Here is a 27,868-nt window from a genome sequence, read left to right as displayed (position 1 = left end):
TAAAAACAAAATTACTTGTTTTGCAGGAGGTTTCTTCCTGTTTGTGTTATACTATGATATATATTACTACTTAATGTATTTTGCACTGGTTTAATCTATAACAGTTCACCATCATCATTTTATGGGGAAGGTTTTGTATGTACAGTGTTAATCTGCAAAGTAATAACTATAGATATTGAGTAAATGTGGAGTTAAATGTGCAATATTTCCCTCTAAAATGTAGAATAAGTATTAACTGGAAATAGTAAGTAAATAAAGTAAATAAATTGGACTGAATAAACTGACTAAAATACACTTGAGTAAATGTACTTACCTGCCATCACTGGTGTTATATATATTAAAATTTCTCAGGTACCAGACTTTGGAAATTTTACATGTTTTCATTGCATTGTACATCTTTCAAAAACGGCAAAATGCAGCAGTCTTAGGTTATTGTCTGTTTCCGCAGTTAACTGGATTACTTGTCATTGGTGTATGGTGGCATGTTTTTCTTAATATAAATGATGGAATACCTCTGAACAAAAAACAGATAAAACTATGACTCCAGGCTGGTTTGGAAATGCTAGGCACGAGACGGCCTATCTCATATTTTCATTTTCATCCCATCAATGAGGTGATCAAATTTCATTTTATTTTGAAAAATAACGGACCGGAAACTATTGGTAGCTACGTAATGCTAGCTCATTTCTGTTGCCTGCATCTTCCTCTCCAACCAAAGACTGCTAAACACAAGAAGCTGCATTTTCCCGGCTTATAATAAGTCTTTAGTTCTGTCTCCGTTGATTGTTTAAGTAATGTAGAATGGCGTCGGGTTTTGGGAAGATTGTCGTCGGTACTTATGTGGAGATAAAGCGCAGTGATGGTAAGTTTCACCCTGTCTCAGTTGTTTGGGGATCTTTGTTGCTGCGGTGCTGTTGAATACAGCAACCGTTGTTCCTGACTGCAGAGCGTTACGTTCACGTTCTCTTCATGAACTCGTTAATGCTGGCTGTCAGGGCGGAGTGCTTCGACATGGCCAGAACCTTTGAATGAGCCTTTACCTTTGTTAGCTAGCTTCTGTGCGAACGGTTTGCTGTTAGCTATAAATTCACATCGTAGGATAACAGTAAATGCGGTCAGTTGGAAATTAATGAAAATACCAACGTCAGTGCTAGTGCATAACGTCACCCAGTCTTTTTATTCTAAAAGCAATTAAAATTTGACATTAGCAAAGCTAGCTCAATTGCTAACCAAGTTAGCTTAACGTTAGCTGCTTCGGTAGAGTGCAACGTTCGCTTTCGATTAGCTAAACGGCTATGACTAGCAAATGTTACCCGGCTTTATTACAGCGGTAACACTGGACTGAAACCGAGCCCCGATCCACTGAGTTGGCGAGAAGTTTGCTTTTATGTCCTGTATAATTCATTTATTCGTGTTATTGCATATTTACTGGGCTAACTGAACTAACATTGGTTATTATGGAGACCTTGTAATTCTCTAAGATCAATAATCAAGAATATTTTGAACGCCTTATCAATTTGACATGCCGTGTATTGATAGTGACACCACAGCAAGACGGAACCCAGTTAATTACGCTGGTTTTCTAGATGATGAGCGTTGATGATATTTTAGAAACTTTATTGGATAAGATCACCCTTTGCAGTAAGGAAATCTCATTTTAGATGACAACTATAAATCAAGATGACGTTAGCATGAAGAAAAACAAACAAGTCGGTAGTGTACGAAGCGCTTATGACAACTCTGTCATTGCTACACAAGTAGTACATAATCTACCTAAAATGCCATCACGGAAAAAAACTGGAATCACAATACACAAACTGGAGCTTCAGTTTTTTTTTGAAGGCTTGAACAGAACAGAGGAGTAGACGAGAGAGGGAGAGGCAGTTTGTTGTATGACTCTTCTCTGTTTGAATATCTTCTTTATTCTGCCTGTCCTGTGTAGTTGTTGAGTATTGCCTTAGGGCCAAACATGACTGAAAAGTTTGTGTCATTCCTGCTGGCCCTTGCAGGATTAGGCTACACCCAGTAATAACATTTTGCAGTAAACACTTAAAAAAACAAATGCTAATTTGAACAGAGCACTTGAACATAAATGGTTCAAAACTAGTGGCAATGGTCTGTTTTTAACCACTGCACTGGTTATTATTGATTATAATGTCCTTAACTTGATCATCCCTGAGTTACTTGATTATGCTGTCCCCAGTGTCCTGAGATCAGGGGTGAGATGTGAAAGAGGCCCTCAGCAGACCCAGAGAGGGAACTGGTTCTGTCTGTCACTCTGTCTCCCTGCTGGTTGGTTCTGCATCCAGGGCAGGGATTGCCCTCTCTCTGGGGGGTTGGTGGCGAGGGCTGGTTCAGATTCAAGCCAGATTCCGGCTATTAGCCACCACCCCATCTGTTGCAGCCAGCTCCCTTCACTCTGCCAGGACTCACTCTCACTCCCTCTTCATCCCCCCCCCCCCCCCCCCCCCCTCCACAGTCAGTCCTGGTGACAGCAAGATTTCATAATAATCTTGTTCTCTTCAATAGATGATCTACACTGTAGATCATATATATGCAATAGCTGTAGATTCTACAGTCCTTGCACAGTTTATAGCCCAGCACAGTGGAGTGTGTATAGTCTTTCTGAATGTGGTAATAGACTCCCAGTTTAATCTTGGACATGGGTTATTTGTTGTTATCAGGCATTAATTTTTATGTGAAATGTAGCAGTGTCTTTCACCATAGAGTACAAGAGGGACATAGGCCACCTACCAGCTGATTATGGTCTGCGTGGTTTCTCAATCTGTGACATGCTAACACAGTTTCAATAATGGGTGCCTTTGGTTTTGTAGTGAAACTGATGCTTTGAAGGCTTTGTTTGTTTCTCAGGCTTAGCAGAGCTTGAAGCACCCCCTTTTAAGCCCCTTCAGCTACTGGGAGGTGTCAGCATACCCATTCTGCCAGGTTTTAGTATAAAAGTGGGGCACACTGCACAGTGCATTCAGCACATCAACTTCTGTAAGACAAGCCAGTGTGTGACTAAGCATTTCAGCTCATGTAGGAGTACAGTTTGTGTATGGAAGAGGCATGTAGAATGCAGCATACTGATTTCAGAGCACAAAAGTTAAATGTTCCCTTCATCAAGAAGGTCAGAGTGTATAGCTACACAATATCATGTCTGGTTTTGTAGGTATATGACATAAGCTGTGCCCTTGAAACTGTTGTACCCTTATACTGAAATGTTTAATGAAGAAATTATTGAGCAGTTAACAAAAAACCAGGCAAAGTTTTGCTTAATAATTTAAGTCTCTTATCAATTACAAACACCAAACCAATTGTCTGACCTATTTTAAAGTAATTCTGTGTACACTGTATATCTATAGTGTGTATTTATATATACTTTGAGCTTGGACTCTGATCATTGCTATTATTTAATACATTTCATAGATGGAATCATTAGTTGAAAAATAATTGAGAGTTTAATCAGTCATCAAAAATAACCTGAAGCATTGTCACATATTACACCCTGCCTTTTCTGGATGTGGAGGTGGGTCTCTAGGCTTCTGGCTACAACAGGTTAGACGGCCAATATGTCCATTGTTGTGTATGGTGTTGCTGTCGCTATGGCCTCCATTCCCAGTTTATGTAGTCTGTGCCACTGAAAATTTCTACAAACACCAACCTTGCTTAGGTTTGGTTTAGCATTTGACAGGATGTTTGGGTTATTATGTCAAGATAAACTGTTTTCTTGTTTTCTTATGAACTGCAGAAATGTGTTGTCAACATATAAAAAGGATACCACTGTGTGCTGGTTGATACAACAGACAACTTGCTAAGTCAGCAGAGTTGGGAAGTAAGATTTAACTTCATGTAACATTTATTTGTGTCAAGCTGGTTTTCTCTTGTAATTTGATTCCGCTGTCATATGATGTATTTATGTAAAGCAACAGGCTGTAACATTGTGCCAAAGACCGATTTCCCCTTTGGTACTATAAAGTTTACCATACCTAATCTTACTTTACCTTGCACGTCGTCTGTGATTTCCATTGGAACAGACAAAACTTTAGAAGTGAAAGTACTTCAGATTGTATACTTGAAATAACATTAGCATTACTGAATGTTATGTTGTGTAATGTGACTTTTCCACACGAGTGATTTGGAGGAAGTTGTTGCTCCTGCTCTTACTCATGCAGTACATTGCTGACCCATGGGAAGGCTGTGGTCTCAAACTTAAACACTGATTTAGAGGGCCTTTTATTGACCCTCTGTTGTCTCTGTTAATCTTCTGAGTGCTGCAGTCAGTGTTGCAGCATGGCGTGCTTTCAGTACTCCTTAAGTAGAGGTGTGACACCAAGCTCTACGCGCCTGTTGTTCCAGCTGCCTTTACTGTCTGCAACCTGCTTTGTCACAGCTTGGTATTGGATTATTTGCTTCAATACGTTATGTCTGTGGAAGCAGATGGGCTTGAAATGCTTCAGGAGCCTGTCAGTGTTTTGTGATTTGAGAAATTTTGAGCTCTTGTAAAGCTGTCCTAATGAGCGTTTGTCAACCACATTCTAACATTGTGACTTACTTGTACATGACCCAGACATAGTGCTTAAATATTTACTCCAGTAATGTAGACATGGTTTTTTGGCCCACACTATCATTTTAAATGGAGGGTAGGGCTTGGTGGTAGGCTGGGATCATCACTGTTCATGAAGTTTTTATGGCTAAAGTTATGGAAAGTTTTCAAATTATTGTTGCATTTACATGCGTAGCAATGTTACTTTGGATCAAATAGCTTGATTTTTTTGTTTTTTTGTTTTGGGGTAAAATGTACTTTTATGAGAAAATGTACTATAAAACAGTATTATCTACTTATTGTTCTACGGTACAAGAGAAAGACAAAGTGTATGATACTGTTGAAATTGCTAAACAAGGATGCTTTTGATTTAGTGTGAATTAACAACTGCTGTTGATAGGGAATACACTCTTTTTTTATGAATATATTAGCTAGGTCTACCACATAAAGCCAAAATGGCCTGATCTTTAGAATGCACAAAAGGTTTTTTTTTTAACAACTGTCCCTGTTTTAAGACACTAGAATAGCTTTTCTGCATTTTGTCCATGTAAAACCATTGTAAGGTAAATCAGTCAAACGTTCAGCAGTTAAGAACACTAAAAGCATCTTTGCTTGCTAGCTTTCCGTGTGTTTCTGAATAATGGATACAGGAACATGGTGTTTCCCTGGATTGTGCTGGGAATTTACAGCATACAGTCGGGCCCGCATAGACAAAGATGGGAGGGCTGAGTAGGCTCTTTACAGCTGGTATTATTACGCTGCAGACAGAGAGGCGGACAGAAGCATACAGGCTAGCAACAGCGACAGCAGCTGTGCTTGTCTCCGTTATCAGTGATTTTCTCTAACGGGTCATTATCAAACCTCATGGTCAGAACTCACTAAGATTAGCTTCAGGCTATTACCATGCTTTCGTTTGAAATTCAAAGGAACCGTTTGCCTCCTGATTATTTTTTTAGGTAAAATAAAAAATGTTTAAAAAAACACTGCTGTTTGTTAATGATGCGAGCACAGACAGGATTTGGTTTAGTAGGGCATTTTTTGACTCTGCCAGTGAAGTGCTTTAGTCTGGATAATATGCTTCAAATAATGATCACATCCATATTAATATGGATATTTTCCATTACTCGTTTGTACTAAACTGTGTTCAAAGCAATGAACTGTGATCCACTATTTTCATTAATCAAGATAAAATTCTTCACATGTATAAAATAAATACTTTAATGGACTATGGACTATGTACATATGTGATCAGGTTAGCAAGTGGTAATTATGCCTTTTTGTATTTTGCCCTAATAATACCTTACAAGGAGAGATATTAGTGAAATTGGTTTTATTTAATTATCTTTTTTTTTTTAATCAGTAAAATACTTAAAATATTGCTTCCATTGGGTCAGCTTGGCATCCAAAAACTGATGACTTATGGCAATCCCTGTTACCAGTTTTAGAAACTGCCTTCACTTTTTAGTGCTATTCTGACAGTTTGATATTTGTGTCTTTTCTATCTATGATACTCTCACAGGACGTATACATCAGGCAATGGTGACCTCACTGAATGAGGACAATGAGAGCGTCACAGTGGAGTGGATAGAAAATGGCGACACAAAAGGGAAAGAGGTAAGCCACCATTTATGATCACTCAAAGCACCCGTAGCAGCAGCATGTTCTTTTACTTCCCAAAGCAATGAATAATGCATCAAAAGACAGTCAGGAACTGTGATGATTACACAACCAGCCTGCATGTCCAGCACTAGACGTCACCCTCTGTGCCCTGATGTGAGCTAACGTAAACTGTTACTCTGGTCAAATGTCTCACACTGTTTATGATCAACAGTATGTCCCGCAACTCAGCAAAGTAATAATAAATAAATAAATAAATAATAAATTGACTGCCCCTATTGAGACGGTGTAAAACTTCTCAATAGGGTGGGTTCTGTTATACCAGTGATTTGGACAGTAAAATTAATTAATTTTGTCTTTTTCCTCCTCCACCTCTTTGGTCAGCACAAAAAGACAGAAGTAATTAACAGACAGATCTAACTAACATTAGATGTTGCTGATATATATGTATAGTCATTAATTTTGCAATCAAGTGCATCTTTTGAATGCCAAAAATCACATTACTATACTGTGATGAATCTTCTACACTTTTTGGTATCGAAGACTTACAGCTCCTTATAGTCTCGAAAGGTGTCTGTCAAAAGTTTATAGTTTCCCAGTTCAGTCAGTGACTGTCATCAACTTGACTGCTTGTCCGAAACAGTTTGTTGTAATTGTAACCAAATTCATGGTGTAAAAAGCAATGAATTAAACACTGGTTTGTAGGACCATTCTCTGAATTAAGATGAATGAACTCAGGATTCCGTCTAGTCAACAATGCTTACACAACTGGATGACACACTGAATTGCATTTTCATAAAATTGAATAAACAAATTTATTCTGGGAAAAAAAGGTGGTACAGAGTAATAGAAATATATTATTTCCTTTAATTGCAGTTCAAAAGTAAGCTCCTTTGGGATTGTCGAGAGTGACTACATTAGGGCCTGTCTCGAGCCCATTGAAGTATGGCTAATTACACTGCATTAGTTTGTTGCTCACTGACAAGCATGTGCGCCCATGGCATGCTAATGTAAGCATGATTTTTAATCTCCAGGCTTTGAGGGGGACATCAGGTCATTCAAGTCTGAGTAAAGTCTCAAGTCATTGGTGCTAAACAAAGTCAAAACTGAAAGTGTTAGGAATACATTGTATTGTTACATTGATCAGCATACGTTTTCCGTTGACTTTGGTATCAATACTCCTCTGCTTCTTGACAGATTGACTTGGAGAGTATATTTGCACTTAACCCAGATGTAGCACCAGATGAGGAGATTGCCCCTAGTCCTGAGACTCCACCCCCTCCTACACCCACAGGTGTAAAGGTCAACAAAATCGCAAAGGTCAGTACCAGTGCCCCCTTGTATCTGTCAACATCAGTAACAAATCAGTGAAAGGTATCATTTTAGACTGTTTAAATAGAAAAGTAGCTTCTTTCTAATTTGATTCTCTCCTTCGGTTTAAGATCCTTTATTCACATAATCGCAAGAGGGCATCTAAAGTGCTCAGACTTGCTCAGGTAGTTATGTGGCTGCAGTTTGCTGGATCTTAATATAGAACCTGGATCCTTGAAGCTAACCAGCTAATTGGTTCTGTTAAGTACACCGTGTGAAGTACACAGTAGATTAGAGCTGCTCCATACTGTCACGTACAGACTGGGATTATTTTGGTAAATATTGCAGTTGTGCTTTAACCCGTTATGTTGTATAATATAAATGATGTACACAATAGGCCAGAAATGGGACTCTGCCACTTAGTGTAATTTTAGCCAAGAACACAAGTGTGTGTGTGTGTGTGTGTGTGTGTGTGTGTGTGTGTGTGTGTGTGTGTGTGTGTGTGTGTGTGTGTGTGTGTGTGTGTATGTATGCATAATATGGCAAGCATTAGTGTTAATAATGGAAGTATCCACACTCAGCCCTGATGTAATTCTCAGGCTTTGTCTGTTTCTGTATCTCTCTACATAACAGACTTAGACAAAGAGCTTGAAAAGTAATAGGAAATGCAGGAATGAAATATATCGTAGAACACCTGTAATTACTCTGGCATTTGTTTTCTCTTGTAGAACCGTCGGACAATAGCACCTACTAAGAACGACACTCCGTCCAGGGATAATAGAGGTTTGTTAATTATCCCCCTATAGTGTATTACTCTCAAATCTTTAAAATGAGCTTAGAAATCATAAAGAAAGGGAAAGGTCAATTCATATAAAACACATCAGTGACCAGTATTATATTATTCTGAGTATTCAGTTACTATATTTCTCACATTTTATATGTTATGTCATAATCTTTTATGATTGGTTGATGCACTGTGTATATGGAAAGATGCTACATGCAGTCAGTCGTGAATGTATTAGGTACACATGGTTAATGAGTTGTTTATTCAACTGTATGGTCATTTTGGTGAATATGGTTTATACTGCCACTCCATTTTAATCCCAAGCCCCAAAGTGGTGTTGTAGTAGAATATAAGTCAAATGATCTCTTTCTTAATCTCAGTGGTTTTGTGTTTTCAGTGATCCCGACCCGGGCCAGACCCCAGCAGCCTCAGCAACCAGAGCCGGCACCACCGCCTCCATCCCAGCAGCCTGCACAGCCCAATCAAGCTCAGACACAACAGCAACAGCAGAATGGTAACATGATCAAAACAATAATGTGTATTTTTTTTCTTTTTTAAACCAACTTAAGATGGGATCTAACTGTGCTCTTTCTCAAGAAAATAATGTTTTCAGGGAACCAGTTGTAACATTTGCAGTATTTCTGATCAATTGATTTAGGCCGTCGGCTGAAACAAACATCATAACTTTTTGATATCTCATGTTTTTGTTGACCACATGTTTATCGCAGAATTCTCACATCACCTGATATCCAGAAAGGAGTCTGGACAGCTTTGTATGTATCACCTGCATGTTTCCCCTGCCCTCAATGCTTCATGGTGATTCTAATAGAGCTCCCAGTAGAATCCGAGAGTCCTCTAGCCTTACAAGGAGATTGTACACCCAAAATGTCTGCCAGATACTATTCAGAGCTGTGGTGTGGTGGTGAAGTAGCTCAAACACAATCCATCCAGCAGACAGGCTTTCTGGGTATTAGACGAGTAAAAAAAAAAAAAAAAAAAAGGTTTGTGCTGCTGTTTGACTGCGCTGTCTTTTCCCCCATTGGATTTCTGCTGAGTCACCCATAAGCACGTGTGGAAAAGCCTGTGGCACTCTGCAGTACTCCTCCAGGCTCAGACAGCAACAGTAACCTTTTTCTTTACTATTCATTCCTTCCAAGTGCTCACTGTCATTTGATGAGCTAAGTGGAGAAAGAGGGAAACACCTTGGTTCCCCCTCCCCACCGACTGCCTGTGACACTGAATATCCCAGAAGTTGTGACGGTGCTGCATCCCTCTTATAGTGCCTTGTCCTGGTGCTGACCCAGCTCATCTTCTGCTTCCAGATTAGAGCAGATTATTAATCCCTCTGCTCTGATAGTCTGGGTTCTCAGGGACCGGAGCCAGCAGGAGGCCAGGACTGTATTACAGGGCTTCGGCCAGGCTTTGCAGTGGGAAGCTGGGGCTGCAGCAGCGAGCCAGGGCTAATCAGATAAAACTGATTTTTATGAACCCTGCAAGGAATCAGAAGTGGCTTTTACTCACATTTGCTAACGTGTGTTTTCTTGCTAAAAGTTTGTGATTGAAACAACACTAATCTGTGAGTGTGCTTTGCCGGGAGATTTGGAATAACCTGGTTGACTGAAACAATTTTCTAATCATGATTGATTTGAAACCAAGTCTACTTTTAATTGGTGTAATTGGGAACAGATCCAACACTGTAAGTGATATATTTTAGCAATCCTCTGGTCCAGTTGTGTTTTAGGACGCAGATAGAAAAGATAAATGAAGAGAGCATGTTTTGAACACATTGTAAAGGCCTTTTGTTGGTTATCTAGAGAAAGCAGCTAGTGTTACACTGGAGGCACTGTGTGCAAGCCACTGCATTCTGATCTGTGCTTGAACACTGTGACTGTTCTGCTTTGTTGGAAATAGCCCAAGGTTTATCTCTTCTGTTTGAAGGAAGACCAAGAGAAAGGAAAGGCTCAGTGAGAGAAAGATGCTGCTCAAGCTGAAGGAAAAGACTGAGGAAATAGAAGAAAACGATAGGAAGGCTGATGAGAGAAGAAGAAACCTTTTTTGAAAGAAAGGCTATTGGCATGTCCAGTGGAAGGTGGTAGAGCTACTGTTTCTCTTGTCTTTATGGCAGCGAGGAGGAAGTCAAACTGTGTGAAGGAGGTGGAGAAACTACAGGAGAAAAGAGAGAGGCGTCGGCTTCAGCAACAGGAGCTCAGGGAGAAGAGAGCTCAGGTACATCCATAGTATTCATCTTTCTGCCAACCCCCCAGTGAACAAAATGTATTTAATGACTCTCAATAGCCCCTTAAGTTGTTGACACTGAGATGATAAACTGAAAGACATTAGAGTGATTTTCTTATTAGTGAATGAACTGGCACCACACGCTGTCATTTTGTCTCTCTTTTCCCTCATTCAGGAGGTGGATACCACCATTCCTAACTATGAGATCATGTACATGATCCGAGATTTCCGAGCCAGTCTGGACTACCGGCCCCTGACCACAGCAGATTTGGTGAGTAGAGACAGTGGCTTCTTCTTCTCTCTGGGTTATGTTTGCCCTGATTTGAAAAAAAAAAAAAAACTTCTCCTTTTCTCTTTCACTGTCTAGATTGAAGAACACAGAATATGTGTTTGTGTGAGGAAACGTCCACTCAACAAAAAAGGTAAGGTCTTTTATCGTTAACAACGTTGGTCTTGTTTTCAGTCGTCCTATGTCTTACTCTATTTAAAATATTTTTCTCCAAAGTGTAAATGTGGTTGAAAGCCTTGGCTCTGCTATGTTCCAGAGTTGTCCATGAAAGATCTGGATGTGATCACCATCCCCAGTAAGGACGTGGTGATGGTTCATGAGCCTAAACAAAAAGTGGACCTGACCCGCTACCTGGAGAACCAGACCTTCCGCTTTGACTATGCCTTTGACGACAGCACCACCAATGAGATGGTTTACAGGTTTGTAATAACAAACAAACCAAGCTAAGAGACCCGCCTCTTTCATGTGCTTGCTCCAGTAGTTCACAGACGATACACCTCAATGGGATAAGGACAATGCATTGTTTTATAGAACGGAATTAATAACTAGCACATTCCTTGTTTTTGTACATAATAGTTAGATGTTTTATCTTGCTTTTGCAGAGGGAGTAGTGAATGGATGTGTGTTCTGTCTTATCCTGCAGGTTCACTGCCAGACCTCTAGTGGAGACCATTTTTGAAAGAGGCATGGCCACCTGCTTTGCCTATGGGCAGACAGGCAGCGGGAAAACACATGTGAGTCCCATCCAATGAAAACCACATCACTTACCACGAATCAAACCGAATTGTTCCTGTGGAGAGTTTTGCCTTATTTCATTACCCTTGCATATAATTTGATAATACCTCTTCACTCACTCATATTGTGTTGTGTACTGTATTTAAGACTATGGGTGGAGATTTCTCTGGGAAGAACCAAGACTGTTCTAAAGGAATTTATGCATTAGCTGGTGAGTCAAGGAAATATTTTTTTTTCTGTGCTAAAGTGTTGTGCTCTAGTGAGGAAAGGTGTTCAGATATAATTTGTTTGGTTATCACATTAAAAAAGGTTTTGTTTGCTCTGGCATGTAGCTCGGGATGTATTTCTCATGTTGAAGAAACCCAACTACAAGAAGTTAGAGCTACAAGTGTACGCTACCTTCTTTGAAATCTACAGTGGAAAGGTGAGTGATATGTTTGTTTTTTTTGGTTTTTTACCCCCTAAATAAAACATTAACCCGTGCTGACTGTGTGGATGCATTGATAGGTGTTTGACCTGCTGAATCGTAAAGCGAAGCTGAGGGTGCTGGAAGATGGGAAACAGCAAGTGCAAGTTGTGGGGCTTCAGGAGAAAGAGGTCAAGTGCACAGAGGATGTCCTGAAACTCATAGAAGTGGGCAACAGCTGCAGGTATGACAACAGAAATGTGGTCAATCTAGTTGATGTTAGTGGTGCAATCCCAAGACTTTATTATGTGCTATTATGATCATATCGTGCCTCTTTTGTTCAGCATGAACTGAGACCAGTCATATTCCCTGTGGAGACTTTCTCACTCCTCCATTTGTTCTTTTCTCGCTCTCTTCACTCTTCTTTGCCTTTTGTTCATTTTCCTCTCTCTCTCTCTCCCAGAACATCAGGGCAGACGTCAGCCAACGCTCACTCGTCTCGCAGCCACGCTGTATTCCAGATTATTCTTCGAAGGAAGGGGAAGATGCACGGCAAGTTTTCCCTCATCGACCTCGCGGGGAACGAGAGGGGGGCCGATACATCGAGTGCCGACCGGCAGACTCGTCTGGAGGGAGCTGAGATCAACAAAAGCCTGCTGGCCCTGAAGGTCTGTAGGCAGGAAAGCCCTATTGTAGAGTGTCCAAGTGTTTGTTGCCACTTTCTTTCTGTTTTTTTTTATTATTTGTTTGTGAAAGGACAAAATATACAGTGATTAGAAATAGCTATTTTTTTTAATTACCATATCACATGTTGCTCTCTTCATGTTTCAGGAGTGTATCAGGGCTCTTGGCCGTAACAAGCCCCACACTCCATTTAGAGCCAGTAAGCTGACCCAGGTCCTGAGAGACTCCTTCATCGGGGAAAATTCACGCACATGCATGGTCAGTTTATTGTTGCCATAACCGGTATCCATGTTGTCATATCTCTTCCATAGACGTTATTAATCTGAATGGTCTTCACAGATTGCAACAATCTCTCCTGGGATGACGTCCTGCGAGAATACACTCAACACACTACGCTACGCTAACAGGTGGGAATATGTTGACCTACTACAGTGATTTTGAGAATGCCTTGTTGATGCAGGAACCAGTGGAATTTATGAAATTATAGCTCCTGTAATTCTGCTGAAATCCCCATTGGCTTTTGTATAGATTGAAAGTAGCTCTACCTATGTTGTTAATGTAAACCTCTCTGCCTACTCGTAGTAGTTCTAACTCTTTTGTATCCCCTCTCACTTCTCTTTTTCCTGCTTTGTTTCCCCTCTTCTCTCCCACTCTCTGCTCCTCTTTGCGCTGGTGCCGCTGTGTAGAGTGAAGGAGTTTGGGATTAGTCCGTCGGACATCCCCTTCTCCCAGGGCGGTCAGGGGAGTCGCCCTGACCACTCGCCCACCAATACCTTTGAGTACGATGACTTTGCTGCTACCTCTCCCAGCAGGTCAAGCACTCCCCATAGCACAGCACTGCACGCACACACAGACACAGTGCATGCGCTCCCTTCAGATTTTTATCAAATTATGATGCACATCCACGATCTCATATTAGAAGCTTTCATTTACTCCATCAACCGTTCACTGTGGAAAACCTCCACTGTCGTCATATCCTTCCTCTCCTTCATCTGCTTGATGTTATACTTTTCATCGTCATCTCCTGCTTTGACTTATGCTTTCATTTTTTTTTTCTATAACTAAGCTGTGGACATAACCTTTTTCTTTTCACTGACTCCTGAAGAACAATACATCCGTCTGTCCATGTGGGTGTGTCCTTTATTTGTTCTGTGCGACACCATCAGTGGTGAGATCTGAACGCTGGGACATCTGTGAAAGCTGGGTGTGATTAGTAGATAGAACGAATACATGGCAGTTCAAAACTGACTTAATGAGGTGTCAGCTGCTGTTTGGTGCCAGTAATAACACTAAAACGTCCATGAAGCTGTTCAGCATCCAGAGATGAGCTCACAGATGAGCTCTTGTTTGGACCAGCTCTGAGCAGGTAATCCCTCTCAAATAGTCCTAATTAATTAGCTCTGTACCTGCAGGTCAGGTACAGGGTGGTAATATCTCATCAGCTCTGTGAGGCCTCATTAAACCTGAGCTCTAAGTCCTTGGTATTATAACTTCCTATGGGTGGCATGTGTTGGATTCCCTTATATTATACTGGTGAACCAGACACACTACTCTTTGATTCATTCATGTGTGAATGAAGTTAATATGTCCATTATGAGAATAAATGGATGCAAGAATTATATCTGAGTTCAGACATTTACAGGACCAACACAGTCATCCTTCCACCATGCATGATGTCACCGCTGTCGTGATGCTACCATCCTGTGCTGTTTGTGAACGCTTTTGACCACACGGGTTAACGTCACACCCCAAATCAAACAGCAGCCACGTTCAGAGTGGGTCTGTGCTGTGAAAGACTCGGTCCTGACCAGCTCGACATCTTTTCTCTGCAGGGTGAAGGAACTGACAGTGGACCCCAACCAAGTGATGGAGGGGGGTCGGCCCAACATCCACGCTGTAAACCAGCTGGATCTTTTGGACGAGGATTGGCTGAGTATCTCGCCGCAGAGAGATGACCTCAAACTGCTCTGTGAGCAGAATGTAAGGACACTGGATTATGTCTTCTAAACAGAAAGTTTACTCTGTGATCAATATGGATCTCATGTCGAGATATAAATAACAAATTGCATATATCAGTATAAAGCATAATGCGATATAACTAATTTTATGGAAAATTAAGAAACGCTTTTGGTATAGACCATTTCAAATAAAGAGTCAACATGATCAGTAATGTCCACTGGAATCCAGACATGTCTGTCACATGTTCAGTTTTTCTTGGTACTGAAGCCATGTTAACTCTGTTTCTGTGTCCCTTGTCGACCCTGTAAATATATTTTCCAGGAGGAGGAAGTGTCTCCCCAGCTCTTTACCTTCCATGAGGCAGTGTCTCAGTTAGTGGAGATGGAGGAGCAGGTCCTGGAAGACCACCGTGCTGTTTTCCAGGTCAGAACACTGAAGAAAACTTACACAACTCCTTGAATACTACAGCTCACCATTCAGTCGTTTCTGTACATGTATACATGAGGACAGTATAAACCATTTGTTTAGCAAACACAGCTAGAACACTGGGAAATGTCTAAACATTGTAAACACTAAATAAAAGATTTGATACATTATTATCATTTTGGTAACCTCTAACACACTGATAACATTTATTAAGGTTGTAATAATTATAAAGTCATTCTTCGTTGATGCTAGTGATATTTCTTAAATTACGTATTCACTTATACGTGTCCTCTGTGAGCAGGAGTCAATCCGGTGGTTGGAGGATGAAAAGGTGCTACTGGAGATGACAGAGGAGGTGGATTATGACGTGGAGTCGTACGCCACTCAACTAGAGCAGATCCTAGACCAGAAGATAGAAATCCTCACTGAGCTCCGAGGTAGACCTGAAGTACAGACACACACTGATGACAGTACACAGGCTTCAGATTGCCACCATTTATCGAGTGTGAGAGTTAAAATTTCCCGTGGCTGCCTTCATCCAAGTACCTGATGATCATTAGGTTGTTTTAGTGCCCTTCCGGCACAGGTACTGCATTAGCTATTGTAGCTGAAAACAGTCCTTTTTCTTCTCCTCTCTTCCTGCACTTTCATCGCACACAGATTGATGATAAAACACATAAAACAATCCATTTAGCTGTTACACTGTTCCACATTTGAAGAGGTCAATAGCTGATTATTAAAAAAACAAAAAACAAAATGAGAGGGAGAGCCAGTGACTCAAGACACAACTGATGATGAGAGTGCATGTACAGGCAGACCTGACTGAGCCAATGAAAAAGAAAAAGTACTACTTTCAACCACAATGGCTAATGCAGTACCCATGATAGTGCTACCAGCGGAGAAGTTGGACTGGAGCCCTGTGATACATCCTGCTCCAATAAACACTAATAACATTTTTTTTTTTTTTTAAATGTTGTCTTCTCCTCTCTTCAACAGATAAAGTAAAGTCATTCCGCTCTGCGCTCCAGGAGGAGGAGCAAGCCAGTAAGCAGATCAATCCCAAGAGGCCACGTGCTCTTTAGAGGCTGGAGGCTGAAGAGGTTTAAGTGGCACATACAGAAACGTAACCACTAGATGTTTGGCACAACTTGGGCTGAGTAGAGCAGCTGTGAAAACATGATTAAAAGGACTGTCTGATGAATCAACAGGCTCAAGGAATTGCATTTGTTATGATCCCTCTCCTAACAAAACTGGCTGTTCACTCACTATGGTCTTGTTAGAAAACTTAGGGAGGAAAATAATTTTATTTCCTTCCCTTTTAGTAGGTCTTTTTTTTTTTTCATGGAGAATGTTTAGTTACCTCTCCCTGTTCTTAAATTATTTTCTTTTATACTTGTTTGTACTTTCTTTGAACAGAATATTTCTGACCTGGCTTAAGAAGAGATCTTCATTGAACGCGTTTTAAGGTTTACGACACAAAACCAGTATTTAATTTCTGGTCGCTCTGGCTGACATGTCTGCATGTGCACTCTGTGATAGCGTATGTACGCCACTGTCCTCGGTTTTCATGCTTTTGAGTCCTCGGTTTGCAATGTAAAGTCATCTCATAGGCGATCTCTTCTCTTTTCCTTTCTTCTCAGAGTTTCTGCCACTTTGGAAGAAGCCATTAACCACAGTTGTGCTTCTTCCTTTGTGTTTCTTTCCTTGTGTCCCTGAGAGGTTTTTTTACATGTAGTTTGCTTCAGTTTGTGCCATTACATTCTATGTGGCAACCGACTTAAAAAAAAAAATTCTTACTTAATGTAAAACATGTTTTCCACCCCTGTTTAACACTTTGTTATAAAAATGAAACTAGAAAAAAACTGCTATTAATAAATGTATAGTGAAGACCCCTGACCTACCATTGGTTATGTTGCTCAGTGTTTGCACCGGATGTAATGCTGGATGAAGTAATAAAGATTCATGTGTTTCATTTGAATGGTCACGGTGACAGTTAATCATCCAAATAAATGGACCAAATGACCTCCATCAAGGACCTTCTCCCCATGAACTTTGAGTTCCCCATGTGGTGTTACTCTTTTGCATTTACAGAGTAACACCACATAGTGACAGTAGCTAGGGAAGTGATGTGCATCAGTATCCAGACAGATGCTTCCTGCTTAACACAGTGACAAGTGCACCCCAGAGTTTACCTCTTCTCCCTCCATAGAAGCCAGTGTGATGTCATGCATTGAAGTGATGGCGACAGGTTTAGCTGTGATAGGATGTAATCTGTTATTTCTTACCTGAAAGGTTGATGCAGAAGCAGCAACAGCTCTAAGAGAAACTGTGACAAAATCTGGAATCTGGTTTCATACAGCTGCAATCGGCTTGACCTGCAGATGCCACCATTCACTGTAAACATTTATCCACAGTTTTAATAAGAACATGATTTATACAAAGTCTGAAAGTTCTGCGTTGTTTGAAAGTTTTATTTTGAAAGGTTTCTGCCAGAAGTATTAATAACAGTCTAAATTGACGCTGCAAAATTCAACTGTCGTCATTTACATGTCTTCATTGCCCTCCAGCGGTCATAGTGAGTAACTACATCTGCATATTCTTCCGCAGATGGCACTGTAATAGCTACAAATGGAGACTGCACCATAAATATAAATAAACTGTTATGAGTATTATACCTATTTTATATAATAAGTACACAACAGTTGCAACCCTAGTCTTCAGTATAATGTAGTGACAGGTGAAAAAAAAAAAAAAGTGACATTAAAAAAAAAAAACTTGTCCACAATGTCAACTTATTTTGACAGACTACATACACTCTTTAATATGCTACACTTATTAAATATTTACTTTTTTCCCATTTTGACCATTTTTTGATTAGAATAATCATCCATTACAGATTAGTTTCAATGAATGACAAATTTTCCCACACTGACAGTCCCTCGAACAACCGAGAGGGCTTATACAGCTTCTATCTGCCAAAAACTGCCCATGTATCTCCAGTGACACTTTATGTATACTCATGAGGGTCAAATAGCACACTCAATATGAGCCCTTTAAATGTATCCTCCAATATTCTTTGTATATTTCAATAATGGAGTTTCAGTTCCTCCGATCAAATCTCCATAAGAGGAAAGATGAGTCAGACCACTCATTCTACTCATTCGACCACTAACTTCTCCCCCCACTCTTCATAAAGGCACGAGTCATAAAGCTGCTGTCTTCAGTCCCCCCTGCCATTTAAGAAAAGTGGATCCCTGCAGAGTTGAATGCATGCAGCAGTCTGAGGATGAAGAAAATACCCACGGTTAAATATGTCAGTCATTTATTTTAAAGTAGATAAATAGGCAAAGAGCAACTGAAGAAGCAATTAAGTATTTCGATGTTCAACTTACACCATGAAGTCATCAATGTCCATGGACCTGGCTCTCTTCTCGCTGAAATCGGCCTCTTGCAAAACACTCTCAATCTTCTTGCTGATGCTGAAGTCTGCTGGGACTTCCTGTCAAGGTGGAGCACGATGCTTAAGATTCAAACAGGCCAACCACTGATCTTAAAGGCGACATATCTACACTCTCAACATTTGGATTACAAGGGGACAGCATGTAGCGTCCAAACACGACTGACAAAGGTTTGCATTGGGATATTCACTCACCACATTGTGTACAGAGCAGTGAATTCTGTAGTTCTTTTCCAGAAGCTGTTCCACTGCAGCCGACCTGGGGATTAGGAAATTATAAGTAAACATGATCGTCTGTTTTTTTTTTTTCCCTCCACATGCTGTTTTGACAGTACAGGCTTCTGTTAGAGTGGCAGCGTCTGCAGTGGGCAGGTACTCACTTGAAAGCTGCGCTGAGGGTTTTGTTTTTCCTTACAAAGGCGATTCTGACCAGGCCATCCCACTCCTTTTTAGGAGGAAAGAAAGGACAGTGTCAAATATCTATAATTAATCTCCGGTTTTGACCAAATACATTCTTGCAGAGTTCACCATTTTAAGAGTCGACCCTCACCTGGAAGTTAACTGGAGGGGGAGGATTTTTTGGTTCTATCCTGACAACACTTGACTCCACTTTTGGAGGAGGACGGAAATTATTCTTCCCTACCTGATAAAAGGGGGAAATTGTCAATACTGACACACGGTTGTTGCGCAAAACACAAGAAAAATCTTGATAAAAAAGAACCATTGAAAGACACTGTCATGATGTTGTGGTGTCTAGAGCACTGCTGTCAGTGTGCTAGATAAACATCAGAGTGTGCATACCGACCTTCATGAGGTGGTCTACGCGAGCCAGTAGCTGTGTGTTGATGGACAGTCTGCAGTACAACTTGTCTCCAGGTTTGGCGACCAGCCGCATAGCAAACTCTCTCTGGAACATCAACACGGCACACCTGAGAAGAAGTAAAACAAAAGAAGGTCCTGAATGTTCGGCGAGGACATGGGAAGAATGTAAAAACTTTTTTTTCTTACCTGAAGAAAGGTCGATGGAGCAAGAGCTTGAAGACGAATGGCGAAGAAATCTGCACAAGATATTAACATATGTTTAGTTTTAGATAAATACAATTAATGATAACATAAAATCAACTGCATGCAGTGTGGAGGAAAGTATGTCTTTACCTGGTATGGTAAGTTAGCCACACAGACGTCAAAGAATGGTAGATCTGTTTTTAACACATCTCCAACTAATATCTGAAGTTTGGTCTGCATGGGTCTGTTGGAAAACACAATGACACTTCATGAGATCACAAATTTATTTTCTATTTTAAAATTTCAGATGCTATGCAAATATATGGTGGCACAGCGCTGCTGCTGTCGTCACTCACGTGCACTGTACTCTTTTCTGAAGTTCAGCCACCAGTCTGCAGTCCAACTCACAGGCCACCACCTGCAAAGACAGCAGTTGCCGTTCAGACCGAACAGCAACAAACAATATATGGCAGCTGAGAACACCTCTAAAGGCTGCGTTCACAGACGCTCATTCAGAAGAACCTGGTAGAAAAAAAGATTTCTGACTTGATTCTTCATGATCTTTGCAGGCCTAAATGATTATGGCCCCATTAAAGCCAATAAGCAGCTGAAGCAGAGTGATACATTTCTCAAATAGTTTATGCATTTTGACCTTTTTTTTTTAAGGGATGTCCGGGGATGTTTGGGAAACTGAATACAAGCAGCATCCACACTGCAGTCTATATAAAATACCACTGAGCAATGCATTATTTAATTTCAATTTTCAGTCTCACCTTCTTGGCTTTTTCCAGCAGTTTAACTGTCATATTACCAGTACCAGGTCCCACCTCCAGAACCACATCTGTCGGCCTCAGAGCAGCCTGAAAAACGTGACACACACCAAATCAGCCATAAATGTGGATTAAGAAGACTGAGATCGTCTGTGTACAAGATTTGTCCTCAAAATGCCTTTGTAAGATTGAGGTTTTACTTTAGTACAGCCCACCTTTTCAATGATACCATTGACGACCAAAGGATTCTTCAGGATGTGCTGGCCGATGCCAGTGTTGAACATAATCCCTGCAACAGACAGCAAACAGGACACTGCATATTGGGCTTGTGAAGTGATCATGAGTAAAGTAATTCATGATAAAACAATTAGATTCTATTCCCTATTTCCACTGTTGCCAAACCACCTTGGAGTACAAGGCTCTTATATGAATAGGCTTAGGACATCCTGCCCACCACATTTCATAGAAAGCTTTCATCTCATGGATTAAAAAACTCTAAATATTTTTGTCTGTTCTGTATTGTGTAACAGAAAATTCACTTTATGTGAAGAGTTAAACATGGTATCAAAACAATTCAGTGAGTGAAACAGTTGCACTCATTTATGAGAAATACGACGAGGTAGTATTACAGTGTATAGTTAATGATATATTTTCCAATTCTAAATGCATTAAGCACAGGAGGGAAAATGCACATACTTGGGACTTAATGGGCAATAGTTCTGACATTAACTCATAATTTGGTGGACTCTTTGTATGCCGAAATAACCACAAGACACTTGATAACTAAACTAATATCTTAAACAGTGTTGTATGGCTTATGGGCGTTTGCAGGCAGGTCCAGCCCAGTAAAATGAAGATTTTATAAATTAGGTTCGGTGCCTTGTAACACAAAAATAAATGAGAAAGTAGCGTTACTAACTCACGTAAACAAACCTTTAATGTCAACACATGACAGTGAGAGCTACAGTTCCCGCTGATGTGTGGTCTTTGACAATGGTATAGTGACAGGGTTGAAAACTGATCAGTACTTTGTATCGATATGAAGATGAACTTTGACTTTAAAGCCCATTTTCTTCCAGCAGCTGATGTTTGCTGTCATGCTAACGCTAATTCCTCCCTTGGAGAAACATACCTTGGCTTCTGACCTCTTGGTGCTGCCTGCTTTTCTTCTCCGCCTTAACCTTCGGCATTTTTACTCGGATATATTCCAGTTAAAGGTGCAGAAAACCAAGTTTGAAACAATTACTCAAAAATTATCCGTCTGGGTTTGTGTAACACGTGCAGACCCGGTTTCTTCTTCACTGACAGGATGTGTGATGTGTTCAAACTCTTTGATCGCTTCCTCTGTCGCCCTCTATTGGCAGCTGGACGTTCTATGCTTTGCTTTTACAAACAGTTCATATTGCTGGTTTTTACCGTTTTATTTATTTATTCGGCATTACAACACAAAAACATATAAATATGAGTACATAAATTTCTTCTCTAGTCAGAAGTAGGAAACTCCTCCAGCGTCATGGTAATGTCTCGAAGTTTGGGATCATCCAGCCAGTTGACTTTACAGGCCAAAAGGATGCCCTGAAGAGAAACACAGACATTAATATATCAGCTGCTAAGTTCACTGCATGCATTAACAATTTTTAGACCCTGCACTGTCAAGATAGTATATTTAAATTCCTGTACAATTTACCCTGAGGACGTTCTGTGTCATGATGGCCATTTTTTTATATTTCTCCAGGTTCACCCGGCCTTTCTCCAATGCCGCTTTGTACTTTTCTGTATCTGGGTGCTCTTTCTTAGACATCAACTCTTCAATCTCTTTCATTTTTTCATGTGTGAGCCGCTTCATCTCTACACACATACATACAAAAAAAAATAGTGATATATTTAGTCTAGTGTGAAAACAATTAGTAGATTAACAGAAAATTAACCAATGACATGTCTGGGGAACTCATTGTTAATGATTTGTCAAGTTCACATGGAGCACGGAAAATCTCCATCAGGCCAGCATTAAAAATAAACCAGGGAACATACCAAGTCTCTTCTTCTGTATTTCTGTAATTTCGTCTTGAAGATTTCTTGACTCCTGTTGAAAAAACAAGAGGGATTTGGATATGAAATATATAATAATTGCCTCAATTTACAATAACACTGGTATTCACAAACAGAAGCATAAAAGCCTAATGCACGAAGTACAAACATTACCATTTTACCTACTGTCTGACTGTTCGTAACTATTTTATACACAAAAACATTTTAAACATTGATAAAAGGGAAGACAATGAAGCACTGAGTAAACGATGGACACACAGTGGACTGTGAGGCTTCTTACTTTCTGAAGTTGTATTATTTGTGAACAAAGACCCATGCCGCGATGGCTCACAGCTTTAAGTTCACTAGGAAAAAAAAAACAGATTTGTACATCACTAAAATAAAGTTTTTAACAAAATAAATGTATGATTTGTATCAGTATGTTGTGAGTTGACATACTCAGCCTCTAAATCATTCTGCTTGAGCTTTTCTCCAACAGCATGCCACATCTGCATTCTGAAAGACAACACACAAAGGTTTACAGCTTCTATATCATATATTATACTTTTATATTAGATTATCATATATATCCAGCATTCGTTACAGAGAATAAAGATTGTTTCTGAAATTGGTTTACCTGTGCAGTGTCATTGTGCTGTTGAAATGATTCATCTTGATCTTTTCCAGCTCACTGACATAGTCTGGTCTGGAACAGTTGATGAAAAATATAGGTTAACAGTGTGAATTCTAAGATTAACCTTAATCTAAGATTTGTTTAAAAATTATAGATCCACATCATTCAGCTAATCGCAAATACTCACAAGTCTCTCTCAGCTTCAGATGTGCTGCATGATCTCTTACTTTTTCCTGTTACAGCAAACTTGATTTTACTGCTTTGTTTGTGCACTTCATGAAAATATAATGTGATGGAAATAATACACAGTTATATACCTGCATTGAGCTGTACTGCCATCTCAAAGCACTGGTTGGACATCTGCTGTTTTATTCTGGCAAGAAAGTAATTTCAGCAATTACAAGAGGTAATATGATTTCCACAGGTACATAATATAACTAAATGAATAGTGAATGTTAACCATGAATCTTGGGGTGTTATTCATCAGTTACAACAGTCCTCTGTTACTGTCAGCTGAATAAAAACTGAAGTGTTAAAGCAGATGTGGAAGAAGAACCTCAGCATGTCCGTAGGGGAGGTATCCTTCTGTCCAGTGGAGCAGTCAGGAGCAGCCCCATCATTCAGAGCCACAGCCTCCATTGTGTGGTTGAGGTTCCCCACGCTGTCAGTCGGGTCCATCAGAGACCAGTGAAGGTGCCTGGAGGGGACTTTCACAGGAGAGAGTCAGATCCCCTGGGCTTGGTCCGAGGAGCATAACCACTGGACCAATTTAGTATCACTGTCTCAAAAGAATGAATTACTACCTATATGCTACTCAATGCGCTAACTACAAGGCTATTTTGAAAAGCCAACACATAATAATAATAATAATTGTCAGAAACTAATGAACTTGTCTATCTGAAAAACAACAGTGACTCACTGTTTGTGTAGATTGAAACAACACGACGAACTGTTTTGTTTTATAATAGCATTAAAATGGTCTTAGTAACAAGTGAAATATCTGGTGTGGTAGACGTATCAGAACAGAAAACTACCTCAAAATGGTACTCAACTACAACACAGTACAGTCCAGCTCTGGTAATGAAAAATAAACAAATATAAAGCGCTACAAATACATGACTAAAAGTCTACATCTCCATGTGAGCATTATTTTCTATATAACGTAACTGGGAATATACTTGGGGCTGACAGAGTTGGTTTAAAATATCCTACCTTGTTTATCTTAAAGTTGCCGGTAAATCGAAGTTAAATAAAGGAAGCTGTATGTTAGCCGCTAACTACATCGGCTAATCGAAAGTTTGGCTATAATTTGGTAAAAGCTTTGAGCGGCTGTCACACATATGAAGCTTTATTTACTGTCACTTGGACGGCGGTTTTGTTTACATCGGTTGACTTCAGATGCAAACCCCGCCAGGAAGTGACGATGTCTCCGTCACGGCACTGTTCCTGCAGGGCCCCCTGCAGGCCAGGAGTGAGAAGTGAGGGTTTGTTTGAAATCAAATGGAGTCATGTCAAACGCAACAAACAGACCTACTCTGCAAAGAAAAATTCAAATGACCGCCCCTATGTGGAGCTGTCCTATCTCTGAACACACTCGATCCCGCCAAGTGATTCACATGACAAAGCGAACCAATCAGGTGATTCGTCACTCAAGCGCTTCAAACGTCAGTGGCCAAACCACACCTCGGCACAGTGGTTCTATACACCTGTCTGAGTTACCGCGCATGCGTCGGAGTCTCGAGTGTTAGAGAACCATCACTACTTCTACGCTCTTCCAAACTAGCCACCACCACGAGTCAAGGTTTCTACTTCTATATGCTGGTGGTGCATGCTAGAAGATGGGGACGGCGCCAATTTATCAATTCCCCACACAGTAATATGATAATAGAAAACAGCTTAGCGGCGGCGTGGTTGTGCCGCCCCGGGCGGCTGTCCGGTTCGCCCTTGCCAAAAACCAACACTGCCCTCCCCTATGAAGGCGGACGGAGGCGGACATTTCAGTCCAGACGAGGCTCTAAGGCCTCCATCTATCCTAGATGAAAATCGACCACTAAGTTCTCTCGTTCCCTGCCACGCTTGGTCTCAGTGTAGGGCAGAGCTTTGTCAATCTCGCGAGATTATCGTTCTGATTTCGGCTCAACGTGAGTGACCTCTGCGCAGGCCTGATTGTAAACGTTGCACAACGACGAGTTGACAGCGGTTGTAACCAATGCAGAGCAAAAGGAGCAAGGTATGAGTAACATAAAAACTGCTTGTTTTGCATGTTGACTTTATTCTGTCTGTCGTGCGCCTTTTGAGCGTTTTCATCTCCTTTAAACTAAATATCCCTCCAAGTTACCAAGCAACTCTATATAGATCTATACCGATCTTTCATACATGCTGGCTAAACGTCTTGTCTGGGGTTACAGTGTAATTTGTTAACTATTTCCGATGCCATATAGAAAGCTGACAAGCAGCAAGAATATAATATTGACATGTGAGCACAGCTGTTGCACAGCATTGTAAGAAACACCATTTTCGGGAAAACCTGACAAACCTTGTTTCAAGTGTGCATCATAACATACTGGACAGGCGGAGTTAAGTGTGTATGTACTGTGAATATATGTGTGTGTGTGTGTGTGTGTGTGTGTACGTATATGTACACTCAGGGTATCCTGGAGCGTCTTAACGCTGGGGAGGTGGTTGTAGGAGATGGAGGTTATGTGATGCAGCTAGAGCGACGTGGCTACGTGAAGGCAGGTCACTGGACACCTGAGGCTGCTGTTGAACACCCTGAAGCAGGTGCATGTTACATACTCTGTCATTTATTAACATGACAGCAGACTCTGTTAAAGCACTCTTTTTTTATCAGTTTTATATATTTGCCTGTTTTTTCCTGATAAGTCAAGCCTTCTCTCTTCTTCACTCTGTCAGTGAGGCAGCTGCACAGGGAGTTTCTGAGAGCAGGAGCCAATGTGCTTCAGACATTCACCTTCTACTGCAGTGAGGATAAGCTGGAGATCAGCGGCAATGTCACCAACATCACTGTCAGTACATTTAATGTTTTAAAATGACATAATGAAAATTAACCTCCCGTCAGTCTGGTATCACTACTTGCTGTACTCTTCTGATTCAGGGGGCTCAGATCAATGAGGCAGCCTGTGACCTGGCCAGGGAGGTGGCCAATGAGGGCGATGCACTGGTCGCTGGGTGCGTGTCTAAGACTCCCTGTTATGCAAAGAGCCGCAACGAGCCTGAGGTCAAGGCCATCTTTAAGAAACAAATGGACGACTTTCTCAAAAAGGACATTGATTTCTTTATAGTAGAGGTATAACTGTACAACAGATCTTGAAGTTCAGTTCTACTGATTCTTGTCCCAAGTGACAGTTTGATGATTCAATGCACATTTCTCCTGCAGTTTGTTGATCACGTGGAAGAGGCAGTGTGGGCAGTGGAAGTGCTGAAGACCAGCCGTAAACCAGTGGGTGCAACACTGTGCATAGCTCCTCACGGAGACATGCACGGCATCCCACCAGGAGAGTGCGCTGTCAGGCTGGTCAAAGCTGGTACACTGATCTTCTGTGATGTGGAACTTTAATTCCCTAAGTCCGACATCATGTCTTCAACTCTACTATCTGAATGTGTTTTATGTGCATGTGTTCATGTGCAGGAGCTGACATTGTTGGAGTAAATTGCCACTTGGACCCTCTGACGTGCGTTCGCACAGTGAAACTGATGAAAGAGGGATTAGAGAAAGCTGGTCTCAAAGCCCATCTTATGATCCAGCCGCTGGGCTTTCACACACCTGAGTGCAACTTCGGTGGATACACCAGCCTACCCGAGTACCCCTTCGGTTAGCATTGGTATATTTGTTTTGTGCAAAATAAAGAAAATAATGTTTTAGATTCCGTTACATTATTTTTATTATTATTAGTATTATTATTATTAATAATAATAACATAAATATAACTAACTAAATATTTTATTCTCCTCTCAGCTCTGGAGACCAGAGCAATGACTCGCTGGGACGTTCATAAATACGCCAGAGAAGCTTACAATGCAGGAATACGCTACATTGGTGGCTGCTGTGGATTTGAGCCCTACCATATCAGAGCTATAGCAGAAGAGCTGTCTGCAGAGAGGGGATCGCTCCCTCCAGCTTCAGAGAAGCATGGACTCTGGGGAGCTGCTCTGGAGATGCACACTAAGCCCTGGGTCAGAGCCAGGTAAGACCGAGAAACACAGCTGCTGCGTAGGTACATTTTAGGCTGGTCTATTTAAAATAGGCTGCAGCGTCTGCATTAAATGTGGACAAAAGACTGAAAACAGTGGCACATATTGTATACATGTATGGTGGCATGTTTATAGTTATCATAACAAAGGATGTTAAAAAAATTAGGGGGAATTGGAAAGAGTGTGTTTCTGCTCTGCACAGCTGTTTATAACCTGCTAAACTCACAAAATCTGTCTTAGGGCTCGTCGAGAGTATTGGGAAAACCTCTTGCCTGCTTCAGGACGTCCCAAATGCCCCTCAATGGCCACACCGGGTGATGATTATGAAAAGCAGTTGGGGTCCAAAGTAACAGCATAATTACACAGTTTGTTGTAGTCTCTATATTTTGGGTCAGATTATCCATCTTGTTTCATAACATGGATAACAAATAAAGATCTGTTTAACCAGGTCTTTGTTTACTGAGACTCCTAAAATGCTTTGTCCTTTCCCAAACCTTACCAACTTACTAGTTGTAAAACACCTTAATTGACATATTTGTTGATTGACTCATTGTTGTAATCTGCTGCTAAACATTTTCACATACAATATTAAATAAAAAATAAAGTCCTTGTTTTGTTAACTGCTGTTGCTGTGTTTGCCATTGTATTTTGAATTTTTAACCCTGAAGGGACATTTGTATTACATACCAGTTTGTGCATGCACAAGTGCATGAGTACAGTAACTGTTTCATAGGTGTGTCTCTTCAAGACTGCTGGAAAAACTTTTGCCA

The 27,868-nt window shown here is 40.7% G+C and overlaps 4 protein-coding genes across 8 annotated transcripts; 2 read left to right on the top strand and 2 right to left on the bottom strand.

The window, feature by feature from the left end:
* Positions 1-702: 702 nt before the first annotated feature.
* Positions 703-16,955, top strand: LOC121184776 (kinesin-like protein KIF2A). Of its 4 annotated transcripts, XM_041042633.1 has the most exons (22): positions 703-862; positions 6,066-6,160; positions 7,361-7,483; positions 8,203-8,257; positions 8,656-8,772; positions 8,987-9,031; positions 10,384-10,484; positions 10,669-10,764; positions 10,861-10,915; positions 11,039-11,201; positions 11,426-11,516; positions 11,665-11,728; positions 11,850-11,941; positions 12,025-12,167; positions 12,387-12,591; positions 12,755-12,865; positions 12,947-13,014; positions 13,294-13,419; positions 14,440-14,587; positions 14,888-14,989; positions 15,294-15,429; positions 15,989-16,955. In XM_041042633.1, the coding sequence occupies exons 1-22, from the start codon at positions 802-804 to the stop codon at positions 16,072-16,074; spliced, it is 2,283 nt and encodes a 760-aa protein (XP_040898567.1). In that variant the 5' UTR covers positions 703-801; the 3' UTR covers positions 16,075-16,955. The 4 variants fall into 4 exon arrangements, with proteins under 4 accessions (XP_040898567.1, XP_040898568.1, XP_040898565.1 ...); XM_041042634.1 differs by lacking the exon at positions 8,987-9,031; XM_041042631.1 differs by lacking the exon at positions 13,294-13,419.
* A 497-nt stretch (positions 16,956-17,452) lies between these two features.
* Positions 17,453-21,522, bottom strand: dimt1l (DIM1 dimethyladenosine transferase 1-like (S. cerevisiae)). Its single transcript, XM_041041376.1, has 12 exons — positions 21,357-21,522; positions 20,440-20,513; positions 20,228-20,314; positions 19,811-19,872; positions 19,605-19,698; positions 19,458-19,507; positions 19,255-19,378; positions 19,000-19,092; positions 18,830-18,894; positions 18,645-18,708; positions 18,385-18,491; positions 17,453-18,272 (listed from the first exon to the last, which is right to left on the bottom strand). Exons 1-12 carry the CDS (start codon positions 21,412-21,414, stop codon positions 18,230-18,232), a joined length of 921 nt encoding a protein of 306 aa, XP_040897310.1. The 5' UTR covers positions 21,415-21,522; the 3' UTR covers positions 17,453-18,229.
* Positions 21,523-21,632: 110 nt separating this feature from the next.
* On the bottom strand, positions 21,633-24,690 carry cenph (centromere protein H). Of its 2 annotated transcripts, none has more exons than XM_041043193.1 (10): positions 24,099-24,690; positions 23,443-23,593; positions 23,204-23,259; positions 23,074-23,119; positions 22,890-22,958; positions 22,712-22,768; positions 22,554-22,617; positions 22,256-22,307; positions 21,912-22,072; positions 21,633-21,799 (listed from the first exon to the last, which is right to left on the bottom strand). In XM_041043193.1, the coding sequence occupies exons 2-10, from the start codon at positions 23,562-23,564 to the stop codon at positions 21,707-21,709; spliced, it is 720 nt and encodes a 239-aa protein (XP_040899127.1). In that variant the 5' UTR covers positions 23,565-23,593; positions 24,099-24,690; the 3' UTR covers positions 21,633-21,706. The 2 variants fall into 2 exon arrangements, with proteins under 2 accessions (XP_040899127.1, XP_040899128.1); XM_041043194.1 differs by having other exon boundaries at positions 23,443-23,583.
* Positions 24,691-24,926: 236 nt separating this feature from the next.
* LOC121185169 (betaine--homocysteine S-methyltransferase 1-like) lies at positions 24,927-27,732 on the top strand. Its single transcript, XM_041043192.1, has 8 exons — positions 24,927-25,116; positions 25,535-25,667; positions 25,800-25,912; positions 26,002-26,193; positions 26,284-26,431; positions 26,536-26,718; positions 26,863-27,091; positions 27,339-27,732. The coding sequence occupies exons 1-8, from the start codon at positions 25,096-25,098 to the stop codon at positions 27,454-27,456; spliced, it is 1,137 nt and encodes a 378-aa protein (XP_040899126.1). The 5' UTR covers positions 24,927-25,095; the 3' UTR covers positions 27,457-27,732.
* Positions 27,733-27,868: the final 136 nt, after the last annotated feature.

Source organism: Toxotes jaculatrix, chromosome 7 (genome assembly GCF_017976425.1).
Source record: "Toxotes jaculatrix isolate fToxJac2 chromosome 7, fToxJac2.pri, whole genome shotgun sequence".
Taxonomy (NCBI): domain Eukaryota; kingdom Metazoa; phylum Chordata; class Actinopteri; family Toxotidae; genus Toxotes; species Toxotes jaculatrix.
The sequence above is the reverse complement of the archived record's forward strand: the minus strand, read 5'-3'. Positions and strand labels throughout refer to the sequence as shown.

Coding starts and splice junctions, on each gene's coding strand:
- cenph (XM_041043193.1), bottom strand. CDS start 23,564: ATGGACCCGACTGACAGCGTGGGGAACCTCAACCACACAATGGAGGCT. Junction 23,260..23,442: donor TCCCCTACGGACATGCTGAG/GTTCTTCTTCCA, acceptor CTTTCTTGCCAG/AATAAAACAGCAGATGTCCA. Junction 23,120..23,203: donor GGCAGTACAGCTCAATGCAG/GTATATAACTGT, acceptor TTGCTGTAACAG/GAAAAAGTAAGAGATCATGC.
- dimt1l (XM_041041376.1), bottom strand. CDS start 21,414: ATGCCGAAGGTTAAGGCGGAGAAGAAAAGCAGGCAGCACCAAGAGGTC. Junction 19,699..19,810: donor CAGAAAAGAGTACAGTGCAC/GTGAGTGACGAC, acceptor GTTTTCCAACAG/ACCCATGCAGACCAAACTTC. Junction 18,273..18,384: donor GACATTGATGACTTCATGGT/GTAAGTTGAACA, acceptor CTTCATCCTCAG/ACTGCTGCATGCATTCAACT.
- LOC121185169 (XM_041043192.1), top strand. CDS start 25,096: ATGCAGAGCAAAAGGAGCAAG. Junction 25,668..25,799: donor TGTTGAACACCCTGAAGCAG/GTGCATGTTACA, acceptor TCACTCTGTCAG/TGAGGCAGCTGCACAGGGAG. Junction 25,913..26,001: donor GCAATGTCACCAACATCACT/GTCAGTACATTT, acceptor CTTCTGATTCAG/GGGGCTCAGATCAATGAGGC.
- LOC121184776 (XM_041042633.1), top strand. CDS start 802: ATGGCGTCGGGTTTTGGGAAGATTGTCGTCGGTACTTATGTGGAGATA. Junction 12,168..12,386: donor GAAGTGGGCAACAGCTGCAG/GTATGACAACAG, acceptor TCTCTCTCCCAG/AACATCAGGGCAGACGTCAG. Junction 14,588..14,887: donor AACTGCTCTGTGAGCAGAAT/GTAAGGACACTG, acceptor TATATTTTCCAG/GAGGAGGAAGTGTCTCCCCA.